General features: G+C 37.0%; 1 protein-coding gene across 3 annotated transcripts in view; it reads left to right on the top strand.

Moving 5' to 3' along the window:
- The window catches only part of aralar1 (calcium-binding mitochondrial carrier protein aralar1), a 404,690-nt gene that overhangs the window by 198,135 nt on the left and 190,128 nt on the right, over nt 1-16,427 (top strand). For all 3 annotated transcript variants that reach the window (XM_067143121.2, XM_067143122.2, XM_067143123.2), the window contains 3 exons: nt 11,087-11,202; nt 15,603-15,742; nt 15,874-16,020. In XM_067143121.2, coding sequence (XP_066999222.1) covers nt 11,087-11,202; nt 15,603-15,742; nt 15,874-16,020 — 403 coding nt within the window. The remainder of the gene's footprint in view (nt 1-11,086; nt 11,203-15,602; nt 15,743-15,873; nt 16,021-16,427) is intronic.

Raw genomic sequence — 16,427 nt, 5'->3', positions numbered from 1 at the left:
AGTCTTCAATATCACTCTTAATATATACAGCAATACCATATTTTGGGTGATGTAGTTCTGTCACAATCTTGTATCCCAGAATTTTACCCCTATTAGACAGCTGAATATCATCTTCTGTGTGGGTTTCTTGCAGTGCCAATACATCTGCTAATTGTTCCTCGAGTATCTTGGATAGATATTCACATTTAGCTCTACTAATGCCCTCAATGATAAGCTGACAAATAGTTAATTGAAGGCCAGGGCCCGAATATTGAATGCTGAGTCCTTAGAAGGACTTTTTGTCTTATTTCTACTCTCATGGCCGTGAGGCCCCATGGGGCAGTGCGACAGCATCTTATCACTGCTGCTGGTCCGGCTCCATGGCTAAATGGTTAGCGTGCTGGCCTTTGGTCACAGGGGTCCCGGGTTCGATTCCAGGCAGGGTCGGGAATTTTAACCATCATTGGTTAATTTCACTGGCACTGGGGCTGGGTGTATGTGTCGTCTTCATCATCATTTCATCCTCATCACGACGCGCTGGTCACCTACGGGTGTCAAATCGAAAGACCTGCACCTGGCGAGCCGAACATGTCCTCGGACACTCCCGGCACTAAAAGCCATACGCCATTTCATTTCACTGCTGCTTTCTTAGCACCACCCGGGGGACATGTGTAGGGCAATTTAAAGGTTTTATCTATGGACGTGAAGCAACGTTTGACCCCCACTCCTGCAGTGATCGTGCGGCCTGGTTCGCTAGCCTCTCTGCTGACCCTCATATGTTTCTCACAGTTTTTGCTGACTATAAACACAACACTGATCCTAATATTTAAGCTTATAGCATGGCGTACGGAAGGGAAAGTGGGGCCTAGGATTCACCTCCATCTAGCACCATACTTGGCGTCACACACAGCCGAACATAGCCGATTCCTTTCCGACATGAAACAGACAGTATCTTAATCTAGCACTTGATAGAGGACAGCAGCTACGCGCGCACATCGGGACTTGTATTAATGTCATAATTTAATAAAATACTGAAATATACACTTTCAGTGTATGGTACCTACTCACTTTATAAATGATGCCAGGAGATCACCCCATTAGTCATAATTATTGAAAATAAATGGAAGTGTATTTTAACATTCGAAGTTCTTCAATTACACACCAAATTTGACATTATATATCACTTTGTCAGAAATATAAGGAATATACCATCAAATAATTTTATTCAGAACTATTAACTGTGTCTTTAATCAGAATCCTTGGAAAACATTCTGTAAATAAAGAATATTTATTCACTGTCACAAAAAAACATTTTATGACAGCAAACGATAAGAGTACAATTCACTGTAGTTTTATTATTAAAGTAAAATGAAGATTCATTTAGATAGTAGTTTTCAATAAATAACAGAATTGTACATAGCCAATATACACAGGTTTTATTCATGAATAGCTAGTCATCTCCATAGAAATTACACGTTTAGTTTATCTCCTTTTCAGCCGAAACCTCGTTATTATGTCTCCATGACAGTGAGAAGGTGGCGCTGATTATTGTTTTAAGAGAAAATATAACTGGGCAACCATCAACTCTTAACATGATCTCCACCCCCCTCTCCCCCATGGGTGGGGACAGTAGAATAACACCCACAGTATCCCCTGCCTGTCGTAAGAGGCGACTAAAAGGACCCCTAGGGGCTCTTCACTTGGGAGCGTTGGTTTTTGACCACGGGGCCCTTAGCCTGGCATTGCTTTCACTTACTTGTGCCGGGCTCCTCACTTTCATGTATCCTATCTGATCTCCCTTGGTTAACACTTGTTCTTTTTCGACCCCGACGATATTAGGTTCCGAGGCTAGGGAATCTTTCATTTTCATACCCTTTGTGGCTCCTGTATTTCTTTGGCCGATACCTTCATTTTTCGAAGTGTCGTACCCCTTCAGTTGTTTCCTCTCTGATTAGCGTTAATAGAGGATGGTTGCCTAGTTGTACTTCCTCTTCAAACAATAATCGCCACCACTTAACACTTATCACAGGACAAAAGGAAGGGATCCAACACTTCGACAAATGAAGGTATCGGCCAAAGAAACACAAGGGCCACAAAGGGCATGAAAATGAGACTGCCTAGCATTCATAGACCTAATAGCACCAGGATCAGAAAAGAACTAGAGTTGACCAGGAGAGGTCGGATAGGACAACTAAGTGGAAGCAATGGCAAATGCTGGAGCTGTACCTTAAATAAGGCCACGGCTGCTTCCTTCCCACTTCTAGCCCTTTCCTATCCCATCGTCGCCATAAGACCTATCTGTGTCGGTGCGACATAAAGCAACTTGCAAAAAAAAAAGAAAAAAGAAAAGAAAGAAAAGAAAAAACCAACCTAGTATTCCACTCAGTACATTACTCCATAATTATTCTTAATGTTCAAAATCTGATCTATACAGGATCTGTCAGAACAAAGTCCTGCTTGTTCTCTCCTAATCTTGCTTCCACTTTATCATTTATTCGGTTTAGCATAATCCTGATAAATAATTTTTCTGGAACAAACAGTGTGATTTCTCTCCAATTATTGCAATTTGTAAGATCTCCCTTCTTTGGAATTTTGATTATAAGTCCAATCTTCTGGCATCTTTTCATTTTCTCACACTTCTTTGAATATCCAGTACGTAAGTGTTGCCACCAAGTCTATGTTCACCTTCAGGATTTCTCATGGAATTTGACCTATTGGCCCTCTCACTGCCAGGAAAAGAAGGGTACCGGTAGCTTTATATGGTCACGTGGCAGGATTATGTTCCAACAGACTGACCAATTGTCTGTTCACCTTCTGGCGAAACAAGAAAGTTTGTACAATTTGGCTGACGGAGACTGAGGACGTACAGGAGCTGGGCCTGACAAATTTACGGAAAAGACAGAATGTGAGGTAGATCCTGAAGAAAGTCTGTGGTTTTCAGGAAAAACTTCGGAAAAAGATCCTTCGTCATAGGAAAGAAACCAGCTACACCGGGAGAAGATGTGACAATACTGGGAAAAGATCAGAGCTGAATGGTTGAATAAACATGGTCTCAGGTAGGCCCATTCGATAGAAGAAGAAGAAAAAGAAAAGAAAAAAGAGAAGAAGAAGAAGAACCACCTTACTAATTCAATGGTCTCGGCTGCCTCGTGTAAGGATTTTAATTTGATACCATTTTGGTTGCCTGAGTATCAGTCAGGGCAGAATATGGGGTAAGGCTGTTTGTCAGGAATACCATTGCACACAACATAATTTCTGTTAGGTACGTAAATGAGCGAATGATATGGATAGATTTGGCAGTTGGAGGAATTAGGACGAGAACTGTCTCAGTGTATTCACCATGTGAGGGTGCAGATGAGGATGAAGTTGACAAGTTTTATGAAGCATTGAGTGACATCGTGGTCAGTTTCAACAACAAGGATAAAATAGTGTTAATAGGCATTTTCAATACGAGAGTTGGAAATAGAACTGAAGGATAGGAAAGGGTGATAGGTAAATGTGGGGAAGATATGGAAGCTAATAGAAATAGGAAGCATTTGCTGGACTTCTGTGCTAGTATGGGTTTATCAGTTATGAATACATTTTTCATGCATAAAGCTATTCATGGCTACACATGGGAGTTTTCTGGGGATTTTTCTATGATACAGACCACTATCTGATCTGTAGTGAACTAAGTATCTCTAGGCCTAGGATAGAGAAAGTGAAATCTGTCTGCAAACGGATAAGGGTAGAAAAATCTCCAGGATGAGGAAATTAGACAGAAGCACATGTATATGATTAGTGAGAAGTTTCGAACAGTGGACAGTAAGAAGGTTCAGGATATAGAAAGAGAATGGGTGGCATACACGGATGCTGTAGTAGAAACAGCAAGGGAATGCCTAGGAAGAACTGTGTGTAATGATGGGAAAAGGCGAACATTCTGGTGGAATGATGAAGTGAGAGCAGCTTGTAAACGTAAAAAGAAGGCTTATCAGAAATGGCTCCAAACAAGGGCCGAGGCAGACAGGGAATTGTACGTAGGCGAAAGAAACAGAGTGAAACAAATAGTTGTTGAATCCAAAAAGAAGTATTGGAAACATTTTGGTATTAACCTGGAAAGGCTAGGTCAAGCAGCAGGGGAAACCTTTCTGGACTGTAATAAAGAACCTTAGGAAGGGAGGGAAAAAGGAAACGAACAGTGTTTTTAGTAATTCAGGTGAACTCATCAGAGATCCCATCGAATCACTGGAGAGGTGGAGGGAATATTTTGAACATCTTCTTAATGTAAAAGGAAATCTTCCTGGTGGTGTTGCGAACAGCCAAGCTCATGGGGAGGAGGAAAATGATGTTGGTGAAATTACGCCTGAGGAAGTGGAAAGGATGGTAAATAAACTCCATTGTCATAAAGCAGCAGGAATAGATGAAATTAGACCTGAAATGGTGGAGTATAGTGGGAAGGCAGGAATGAAATGGCTTCATAGAATAATAAGATTAGCATGGAGTGTTGGTAAGGTACCTTTAAATTGGACAAAGGCAGTAATTGCACCTATCTATAAGCAAGGGAACAGGAAGGATTGCAACAACTATTGAGGTATCTCATTGATTAGTGTACCAGGCAAAGTATTGACCGGGATCTTGGAAGGGAGGGTGCGATCAGTCATTGAGAGGAAGTTGGATGAAATGAAATGGCATATGGCTTTTAGTGCCGGGAGATCCCAGGACGGGTTCGATGAAAACCAGTGTGGTTTCAGACCACAGAGGGGCTGTCGGGATCAGATTTTCAGTATGCGGCAGGTAAATGAGAGGAATCGGCAGTTGTGTTTATGTTTCGTAGATCTAGAGAAAGCATATGACAGGGTAGCGAGGGAAATGATGTTCGCTGTACTGGAGGACTATGGAATTAAAGGTAGATTATAAAAATTAATCAAAGGCATTTATATTGACAATTGGACTTAAGTGAGAATTGATGGTAGAATGAGTTCTTGGTTCAGGGTACTGAAAGGGGTTAGACAAGGCTGTAATCTTTCACCTTTGCTGTTCGTAGTTTACATGGATTATCTGCTGAAAGGTGTAAAATGGCAGGGAGGGATTCAGTTCGGTAGAAATGTAGTAAGCAGTCTGGCCTATGCTGAAGACTTGGTCTTAATGGCAGATTCTGCTGAAAGCCTGCAGTCTAATATCTTGCAACTTGAAAATAGGTGCAATGAGTATAGTATGAAAATTAGCCTTTCAAAGACTAAATTGATGTCAGTAGGTAAGAAATGAAACAGAATTGAATGTCAGATTGGTGATACAAAGCTAGAATAGGTAGATAATTTCAAGTATTTAGGTTGTGTGTTCCCCCAGGATGGTAATATAGTGAGATTGAATCAAGGTGTAGTAAAGCTAATACAGTGAGCTCACAGTTGCGATCAGCAGTATTCTTTAAAAAGAAGTCAGCTCCCAGACAAAACTATCTTTACATCGGTCTGTTTTCAGACCAACTTTGCTTTATGAGAGCGAAAGCTGGGTGGACTCAGGATATCTTATAAGTTAGAAGTAACAGACATGAAAGTAGCAAGAATTATTGCTGGTACAAACAGGTGGGAACAATGGTAGGAGGGTACTCGGAATGAGGAGATAAAGGCTAATTTAGGATTGAACTCGATGGATGAAGCTGTACGCATAAACCGCCTTCTGTGGTGGGGTCATGCGAGGCGAATGGAGGAGGATAGGTTACCTAGGAGAATAATGGACTCTGTTATGGAGGGTAAGAGAAGTAGAGGGAGACCAAGACGACTATGGTTTGATTCAGTTTCTAACGATTTAAAGATAAGAGGTATAGAACTAAATGAGGGCACAGCATTAGTTGCAAATAGAGGATTGTGGCGACGCTTAGTAAATTCACAGAGGCTTGCAGACTGAACGATGGAAGGCATAACAGTCTATAATGATTATGTATGTATTTATTTATTTATTTATTTATTTATTTATTTATTTATTTATTTATTTATTTATTTACATAGTTTATGCCCACATTGGAGCACTTAAATCAAACTCAAATACATTTATGTCAACAAAGAATTAACTGAAGATTTAGCTTGCACCATCATTTTCCTTTCCCCAAACCTCTTCATTCTGGCTGACCTGGCTGCCCTTTCTTCATCAGATATGACATATTGTTTGTGTTGTGCAGTTTTTAATGACAATTTTATTTGTTTGTTCTTGAGGATCCTTTTTTCTTCTCTATTTTCAGTTTGCTTCATTGTAATATTCAGATCTTCTAAATCATTCTGAACTACTTTGAACCAATTATTTTTTGTTTTACTTTTCCAAAAGTAATTAAATAGTTGTTTTATTATCCTATTATTATTTAATCTAGAAAGATGACCAAAAAAAAGGCAATTCTTCTTTTTCTCGTCGTATCTATTATAGATTCACTTTCCCTATAAACCACTGCATTAGGCAATAATCTCCATTGTCCATCCACCTGATGTTTTTTATTAATGATTGTTCTGAGTATCCTTCTGTCAACCTTTTGCAGTGTATCAGTTGTTGCTTTGGTGTTCAATTTAAATAGTGTTTAACAAGCATAAGTCGCTTCAGGTTTAATGACGGAACAGTAATGTTGAAGTTTAGCATTTATTGAAAGAGATTTTTTGTTGTACGTTGGCCATGTAATTCGTTGTGCTTTTTTTAACGTAAATGTTCTGCTTTCTATTGATGATTTTTCATTGGAGTTCCAAGTTATAATTTCACCAAGATATTTAAACTTATTCACAATTTTAATTTGTTTGGTATTGGCTAAGGTAATGGTTGGTGCTGTAACAGGGAAGGTTGGCATTATTTCTGTTTTTTCATATGAAATTTGCAATCCAGCTTTTCTTGCTATGTTATCAAGTTCTTCTATTTGCAATTTAGCTTCTTCCATATCATTAGCAAGTAGTGCAAGATCATCAGCGAATGCTAAATAATTGAGTCTTATTTTTCTGTCAATCTTGATGTTAGGTTGACACATCTTATTCCATTCCCGCATGATTTTTTCCAACACACAATTAAACAATAATGGTGAGAGTCCATCTCCCTGCTGAAGTCCAGTATTAATGTCAAATGGCTTTGAGAGTTCATTTCTAAATCTGACTTTAGATTTAGTGTTCTTAAGGGTAATTCCAATAAGGCGAATAAGTTTTGGATGTAAACCAAATTCTTTTAGGATATTCAATAATGACTCACGATGGATACTATCATACGCCTTTTTAAAATCAACAAAAGTGATAACAAACGTTTTGTTTCTAACCCTATGATGCTTCATAATCCACTTTAAACTGATAATTTGATTTGGACAACTTCTCCCTGGACGAAAGCCTCCTTGGTATTCTCCAAGTTTACAGTCAAGTTGTTCTGGAATTCTCATGTATAATAATTTGGAAAAAAAATTTGTAAGTGATATCCAGCAATGATATCCCCTGATAATTGTTGGGATCTGATCTATCACCTTTTTTATGTAAAGGGTGTATTATCGCCATATTCCACTCTTCGGGCATTTTTTCAGTATTCCAAATGTCTATGAGGTATTTATGTAAATTCTGAATGGTTTGTATATTAGCATTCTTCCATATTTCTGCAGTTAGTTGATTCTTCCCTGAAGCTTTGTAATTTTTAAGTGAATCGATGGTTTTCAACACTTCATTGTAATCTGGGGGTATAACCTTTTCTAATGGTGTTTTATTTTTTGAATGAAGGTCATACTCTAGGTATTGTGTTGGTTCTTCGCTATTAAGTAATTCTTGAAAGTATTGAGCTAAAATTTCTGCATTCTCTTGGTTACTATGTGCCAGTTTTCCATTTGTATTTCTCATCATAAGTGTTGGTGGAGTATAGTTTGATTGGTATTGTCGAAACGTTTTATAAAAATCGCTCGTCTTATGTTGTATGAATGCTTCATCTATGGCGTTTAATGATTCTTTGTGATAATTTCTCTTAACCCTTCTGATTTCTTTGGCTGTTTGTTTTCTAGCATTTTTAGTTCTTCAAGGGACTTTTCTGTTCTCTTTTGTTGATCATTCAACCATTCTTTGTGCCTGTTTTGAATCGCTGTATCACACTCCACATTCCACCAAGCATGTTTCTTTTGTTTTTTAACAGGAGCAATTTCTTCAGCTATGGTTTTTAATTTTTCAATTACCGTCCCCAAATTGTCTCTTAGAGGAGTTTTAGACCTTTCAGAATACAGTTTATTATTAATTAAATAACTAAGACTGAGCTCGATAGCTGTAGTCGCTTAAGTGTGGCAGTATCCAGTATTCGGGAGATAGTAGGTTCGAACCCCACTGTCGGCAGCCCTGAAGATGGTTTTCCGTGGTTTCCCATTTTCACACCAGGCAAATGCTGGGGCTGTACCTTAATTAAGGCCATGGCCGCTTCCTTCCCACTCCTAGCCCTTCCCTGTCCTATCGTCGCCATAAGACCTATCTGTGTCGGTGCGACGTAAAAAAAAAAAAAAAAAAAGTGGAGTATTTTAAGTTCATTTATCTCAGTTAAAATTTAAAAAGTGTTTTGATACATCAGAATTAGCTATTAAATTTGAACGTGGGGCAACATTGCATCAGAAGTGTGGCACTCGTGATGAGGTAAGATGACAGCGGTTGATGGTGTTAGTTCAGCAGTAAAGTGCATTTACATTACGTTTATATAACATGCATGTGGTTTACCATTCAAACTCCCAGAAATACTTTTAAGTAGAATTTTAGCTTACTAGTTTATCTTTTTTTCATTTTAGTAATGTAGAAACTAGCACTGTACATAACAACAATAATAATAAATAAAATCAATGAATTAAACACGTGCTCCAGTAAAGTAACGCACATGTCATTGGGTGATTTACAGTAACTGTTCAGAGTTGCCTCTATTTGCAGTGATAATCATCTCAAGGTATCGAATCAATCCCATCTGTACATGCAGCAACAATTCTTCATTAACTGAAACAATGCTAGCATGAATGTGCACTGTTGATTCGAAAATGTGTTGGTTATTTCTATACACAGTGGACTTCATATGAACCTATAGAAAAAAAGAAGAGGCGTTATGGAGACGTAGTACTCCATCATTTGTAAATGTCTTCCCTTCACTCCAGAGTATAAATGTAGAAAAGTTTTTAACTGAGATAAGTGAGATAAGTGGACTTACAATATTCTAAGGATTTACATACTGGTCTTCTTATACAGCAGTTTCTGGACACCTTTATAAATATATATAAGTGGTATGTTCCGAGCTGTCAGTGAAGAGATGGTTTAGAATGACATTAGTAGACCAATAAGCTTGAAAAGAGTTTTTAAAAATAGGAAAGATCATAATATGAAGATCAAATTGAAATTCAAGAGGAGAAATTGAGGCAAATATTTGTATATAGGAAGAGGAATTAGGGACTGGAATAATTTACCAATGGAGTTATTAACCCTCAATCGGGCATGCTCTTCCGACGAACAGTCTCGGGCACGCGCGGTCTTTTAGACCGCAGAGATTATTTTCATAATTTATTGTACGGCCTTGGAATCTAATAAAAATGTTGAAGTTTAATACTGTTGCAAGTAAGTTTACTATTATTTAGATAATATTTAAAACATTTTACATACTCAATGTTCGCATTAAAAAATAAAAACTTGTTGAAAACTGAGTTTATTTACAAATAAATTTTGAAAGCTTTGAAAAATAACTTTCCGTTCTATTTATTTTTTCTGGATTTTAAAATGGAAGCTGTTTGAACTAGATATATATTTATCCTCCTCTTCACCCATTGTCACTGTAATATTTCTGGCATAAGTAATCATAAATTGAAACACCGTTTTTTCAGAAATATTTGTATTTCAAATGATAAAAACTTCCTAATCTTACAGCATAACTACCACCTTTGTGAAAAACATGTATATGAGAGAATTATACAATATTTTACGTATATTTGAGTTCATATTCAAGTTCAATTTTGCACTATTTTCTTTATGTAAACACACTGAAGAATTATTGTCATTGTTTTAACCAAATATTGGTATAGTCGACAATCTTTTGTACAATATCGTCTGGAAAAAGTAGCTCCCAGGTTCCAATTGGAGTTTTAACATTCCTGGCTAAACCTTTAGGCCCTATAAGGCATGTTACAATATTATGACCTGGTCCACGACCAGTCCTTGCGAATGTTGGGTGCGCATGCCGTTATGTCTTACCGTCCTTGCCTGTCAAATTCACTTCAGAAACACCAGCACCGCATCCATCATCACCAGATAGCTCACTATTTGTATCATGGTCAGTAACCTGAAGATTGTCAGTTTCACCTTCATCATCACTTTGTGGCTGCTGTCTGGAAGTATTTTCTGCTGCCTCATCAACTTCTTCCAATAGGCATCCTACTGCTTTGTCTCTGTCTTTCACAAATGCAGTTATTCTTTCACTTTCTTCCTTTTCAACACTCTCTATCAATAATCGGATCCTTTCCTCTTCAACAGGATTCATATTGAGATGTATATGCACACGAAACTAAACGAATCTAGTAAAACACAGCCGGGCGCGCACTGGTCACAATGGCCGAGACACAAGTTACACTAACGGGTGCATCGGTTTAAAAGACCGCAGACTGACTCGAACATCTACCTTTCTGTCTACAGGGTGTCTGACGAGGGGCCACCCTATCAGGTGGGGGAGATGGTCTGGAGGAAGGGGGGCATAGCTGACCTTCAGACGGATTCCCTGACGAAAACTTTTAGAGGTCGGTCGTTTAGACCGCTACGCGCCCGATTAAGGGTTAAATAAATTTTGAACTTCTTTGAAATTGTTTAAGGAAACACTTGGTAAACGACATATAGGGACTCTGCCACCTGGGTGACACCCCTAATTCCAAATCAGTGGTGTCTGATTGAGGATTGACTGATAGTTTATATTGAAAGAAGGGTCTATTCCGTCAATTGGCAGGACCACTGGGAGGCAGTTGTTGGAAATAGCCATGGCTTGCAATGAATCATTCAACTATATTGTCTGAAATTATTTAGTTCAAAATGATATTCTTCTACTGTTTACCACTAGTTAAATTGTTTGTCTTCTTTTTCATTTGTGATAATTTTTGTCCTTAATTTACATTTTTATACTTGTTTTTTTGTTTTAGACTTATATCTTTTGAAGAGTTCTCTGCTTTTGAAGGCCTATTGTGCATGCCCGATGCTCTCTATAAAACAGCTTTCCAGCTGTTTGATACAAACGGAAATGGAATGGTTACATTTGGTAAGTTTTCTTTTCAAATTTAAGAGCATGTTCTTATTGTTAAGCCCTCAGATCGTGAACATCAGTCAGCCAACTAGGGGCTAATGACCTTAGATGTTAAGCCCCTTTAAACAGCAAGCAACATCATCATTGTCAATCAGCCGAAACAATTTTTAGTTTGTCTTTCTCATGTAATGGATGTTATTTCATTACATTCATACAAAATCATGTTCTCTTCCCCTATCATTCTTGTGTATGTACTGTATTAGTAGAGGTTCCATGAACTCAGAATCATTAACAATGATATTGCTACTACTACTACATATCGGCCTACTCTGATCTGTACGAAGAAAGTTTTGCCTCTCCCTGAGAAAGTACAGAATTAACATTGTTTTTAGTTATAATTTAATTTATACTACATTTATATTAAGTATCATATTTATGTTAATTTATATTAAAGATGATATATTAAGCATTGGTGGTGATATCTGCTATTTGTGTTCAGTATATTAGTGTACTATTATAATATATTATTTATTTGCTGGGATCATTGAGAACCATGAAGTCTTGTTACATTTGGCAGTGAACTTTGCTTTCATGGGAGCCCAAACTTCCCACATTCTTCTTGAATGGACCTGCTTGCATCTCTATGTCCAAGGGACATTGTGTTTTCTTTTTGGTTTAGCCCGTTCATCACTATATTTTTTTGGAAGAGATCTTTGTCAAAGGCATCTTCAGGTTTGATTCATTTGATTTCATTGGATATTCAAGTTTGTTGAAGGTTAGTGGATTTATATATTTATCGTTTCACAATTATTATTGCAGTTATAAAGTTTATTCTTCTGTTTATGAATTTTTATGTGGTTGAAGCACTTAGATCGCCTTAAGTAGTAGAAATAATACAATTCCCAGTTTTGATCTGCGAGAATATAGTCCATTTCCTTTTTACATTCATAATTGCATTAATATAGATTATAATACCAGAGATAGAAATTTTCATCCTATACCAGATATTATCAGTCAATCAAATCACACTGTTTGAGTCCTTAACTCTTTATGTTATTTGTTTGGCTATGTTATTTACTTTCAATGGTAAAAAAATTTATTTATTTAATTAATTTAGTTATGACCAAAATTGGTAGTGAAGTTGATATGTCTCTGTTATTTTTATCAAAACTGTTTAATGGACTTGCAGTGAAGTATGACCTTTTTAAAATATTGATTGTTTTACACTTGTAATTGATACTGTGGATATTTGTTACTTCACTGACTGTAACAGCATTATAATACTAGGTTATCCAGAAAACTTAACATTCTTGATATGGAAAATAAACAGATTTAGTGAAAACTATTCATCAAAGTACCTTGTCTTATTTTTCATGAGTTAAGTCCATCTTTGTGAAAAATTTTAATTCTGTCAGTGTAGAACTGGGCAGACTGGAGACAAAGAGTGCAGCTTCGTCTAGTTCAGATCAACTTACTGAAAGATCTAGTTGAATTGTATTTTGCAATTGGTTATACAGAGTAGTGAAAAACAAGCAAAGGGATCAAGAGACCATAAAAGCAATAGAACGTGATGATGGAACTCTGGCACAAGAAGAGGGAGAAATTAAACAAGAACTCAAGATCTATTTCGAAAAGCTGTTGAATGGAGATACAGAAAACATAACAACGGATAGAGGGGAGCCAAGTCGAGGAACCACAACTGAACCACCAATTACATGGCTTGAGGTTGAAAATGCGCTCAAGAGCATGAAGAAAGGAAAGGCAGTGGGCATAGATGAACTAAGTGCAGATATTCTGAAAGCAGCAGGAATTCCAGGAATCCAATGGCTCTACAGACTGCTCAACAAGATATGGGAGGAAAATACTATTCCTGAGGACTGGAAGATGGGCATCATTGTACCTCTCTTCAAGAAAGGAAGCCGACGAAAATGTACTAATTACTGGGGTATCACACTACTGTCTCATGTCCTGAAAATATTGGAAAAAATAATAGAGACCAGAATCAGAGATATTGTTGAACCAATTTTGGAAGAAGAGCAGTATGGTTTCAGATCAGGAAGGTCAACTACAGACCTCATATTTGCAATTAGGATGCTAATGGAAAAATACTGGGAGAAGAACAAGCCTTTATTTCTAATATTTGTGGACATTGAGAAAGCATACGATAGTGTACCAAGGGAAAGAATTTGGCAATGCATGAAAGAACTTCAAGTGTGAGACAGCCTCATAGACAAAGTGAAAATGTTGTATAGTGGGAACAGAAGCTGTATTCAAGTAGGATGTGGTTTGTCGGACTGGTTTGAAACAAAGAGAGGAGTGCAGCAGGGCAGCTCATTGTCACCACTTCTATTTATTATTGTAATGGATGTAGTAATGAAATCTATTAAAAGGAAAGAACATGGAGATATCAAAGCCTTCACATTTGCAGATTATGTTGCGATCTGGAGTGACTCAGAAGAGGAATTGGGAGAGAGAATACAAAGCTGGAATGAGGAGTTTAAGAAATATGGTTTAAACATCAGCAAGACCAAGGCGGTGGTGATGAAAGTGTATGGGGAAGAAGCAGAACCAATAGTCATGTTAAACATTCCAGTTTTCAAATACTTGCGTAGCGTTATATCAAATGACAACCTGGCAAAACATGAGGTGAACAATCGAATCTATAAGGCAACACAATTTTACCACCAGGTAAGACACCTGCTGTGGGATGAGCAAATACCCATGAAAACAAAAATGACATTGTACAAGTCCTATTATACACCAATTCTTACATACAGTCTCGAAACCACAACACTGACCAATAGAGATAATTAATATTTAGAAATTTCATGATCCCTATTGAAGTGGGATTACAATATTTAAAAATTAAGAGGGTTCCTCCTATTCAATTCCTCCCTTCCGCCTCACCCCTTAACCTTATAATCGCATTCATCAGACCAGCTCCGTCCGCCGATCACTCAGGCTGCTCAAGGTGAGTTCGTTTCTAGTATTCTCTGGGTTTTTCTAGACTTTTCTTTTTGATCTTTCCTTCTGATCTTTTGCCTAATTCGACTTCTAATTTCTTCCCCAGGTTCCTCAACCCATATTGAAGTGGGAATTAATTCTTTGGATCTAACCAAGTTCATGTTTACGTTTATTTTCCGGAACCAAACTACAGAACACACATAGTGTCAACTTCATATGACAATAAACCCTACAACATAATTTAACAGTTTTAGGAAACTAAAGATATATACAAGCTGGACAAACCGCCATGGGTATACAACAACGGAGTCATCGTTTTAACGGATTTTAAAATGGAATGCAACTTCATCATCTACCATATTTTATTTTATATTCATCTGTGCAAATGTTATAGTGTGTTTTTATAGTTGTTTTAAAGTCATATTTCATATTCATCCTTGCAGATGTTATAGTGTGTTTAAAATTGTTTTAAGGTTTTATTGTGTTTGCCCGATTTGACTTTGTGGCTGATGATGGCACATATCTGGTGCCGAAACTAGTACCTCATGTGAACGATATGTGATTCTTTCACATTAATAAACATCTTTGTATTGAATAGGAGGAACCCTCTTAATTTTTAAATATTGCAATAGAGATAATTCCAAACTTCAGGCAGCTGAAATGAAATTCCTACGCACTATGATCCAGAAAACCAGGAAAGACAAGATTAGGAATGAGAAAATTAGAGAAGAAGTAGGAATAGATGATTCTCTCCTCAATAAGATTCAGATATCAAGACTGAAGTGGTTTGGTCACATGAAGAGGATGCCAGTAAACAGAACTGCAAGGAAGGAATTTGACAGATAGGTAGAAGGAAGACGACCCGTGGGAAGGCCACGAAGGAAATGGATAGATTTAGTTAAGAGCGATGTACTACTGAGAGGTCATGATTGGGACAAGTTAGTGGAGGAAGAATGGTACAAGGACAGGATGAGATGGAGGAGGCTCATATACCACACCCGGGAAACTAGAGATGGTTTAGGATGATGATGATGATTATAATAAAATATCATGATAGACAAATATTAGGCTGCATATGGAATACTTAAATATCTACCTGTCAAAAATTCTCAAAGGTTACTAGACAACCCAATAAAATGGACAGTTCCCATGAATTTGCTGTATTTTGTTCACTTTGAAAATTTAATTTGTTTATGTTCTTCTGTAAAATTTTCAGACTGTCAGAGCAAGATTGAGGGAGAATGGGGGATAATTTCTTCTTTTCTAAAGTGTAATGTCACTTTATTTACTGTATATATATATATATATAATTCATCGGTATCAGTATTTTGTTTATGTTCTGTCGCAAGATATTGGGAATGTCAGACCGAGATTGGGGGTAAGGGGGACAATTTCATCTTTTCTAAAATGTAATGTCACTAAATTTACTGTTTCTTTTTTTTAAAATGTAGATGAGTTTGCTGAAGTGATGAAGAGAACTATTCTTCATGAGAAGATTCCATTTAACATGGATGGAGGCTTTGTGCAGTTGTATTTTGGGAAAGAAAAGAAAAGGCTTATTAACTATGGAGAGTTCAGCCAATTCTTACATGTTGGTAACCTTCATTTATATTATAAAAAATTAGCAGCATGCAATGAAATAATATGATATGTGATGGAGAAAATGATCCTAAGATTATTGATTTCTTCAGTACATCATAAATATGTTATATGTTTATGAAGGATTTCCATGAAGAATACGCAATAGAGGCATTCCGCAGGTATGACAAGACTGGATCTGGGTTCATCTCTGCGATGGATTTTCAAGACATCATGATCAGTATTAAGAGCCATTTGTTGACGAAGGAGGTCAGAGCAAACCTTGTTGCAGTAAGTATTACACCTGCTACATTTCTTAATGAATTTTAAATTTGATGTGGTTTAGGGAAGTTGGATGTAATGAAAAATGAAAATGATGTGAAGTTTCTATTTAGTGATTGCCATGAGGCTTTTTATTATATTAGAAGCTGCATTATCTAAAGATATGATTGCTGTGTCTCTTCTACATATATAAAATGATTATCTTGCAACTAAGCATTTTCTGATTGCTGTCAGTTTTGGGTGAAATGTTTATTATAGATATTTGATAAATTTCAGTCCCTGTCAGAAATTTAGAGAAGGTTTTGTAGGATAGAAAAATGTACATATTTCAGTTTTACATAATGACTTCCAAGTAACCACATAAGTTTGAAACATTATTTAAGAAGATAAGTTTTAACTTTGTGTAATTGGTACTA

Source organism: Anabrus simplex, chromosome 3, assembly GCF_040414725.1.
Source record: "Anabrus simplex isolate iqAnaSimp1 chromosome 3, ASM4041472v1, whole genome shotgun sequence".
Classification (NCBI taxonomy): Eukaryota; Metazoa; Arthropoda; class Insecta; order Orthoptera; family Tettigoniidae; genus Anabrus; species Anabrus simplex.
The sequence above is the reverse complement of the archived record's forward strand: the minus strand, read 5'-3'. Positions and strand labels throughout refer to the sequence as shown.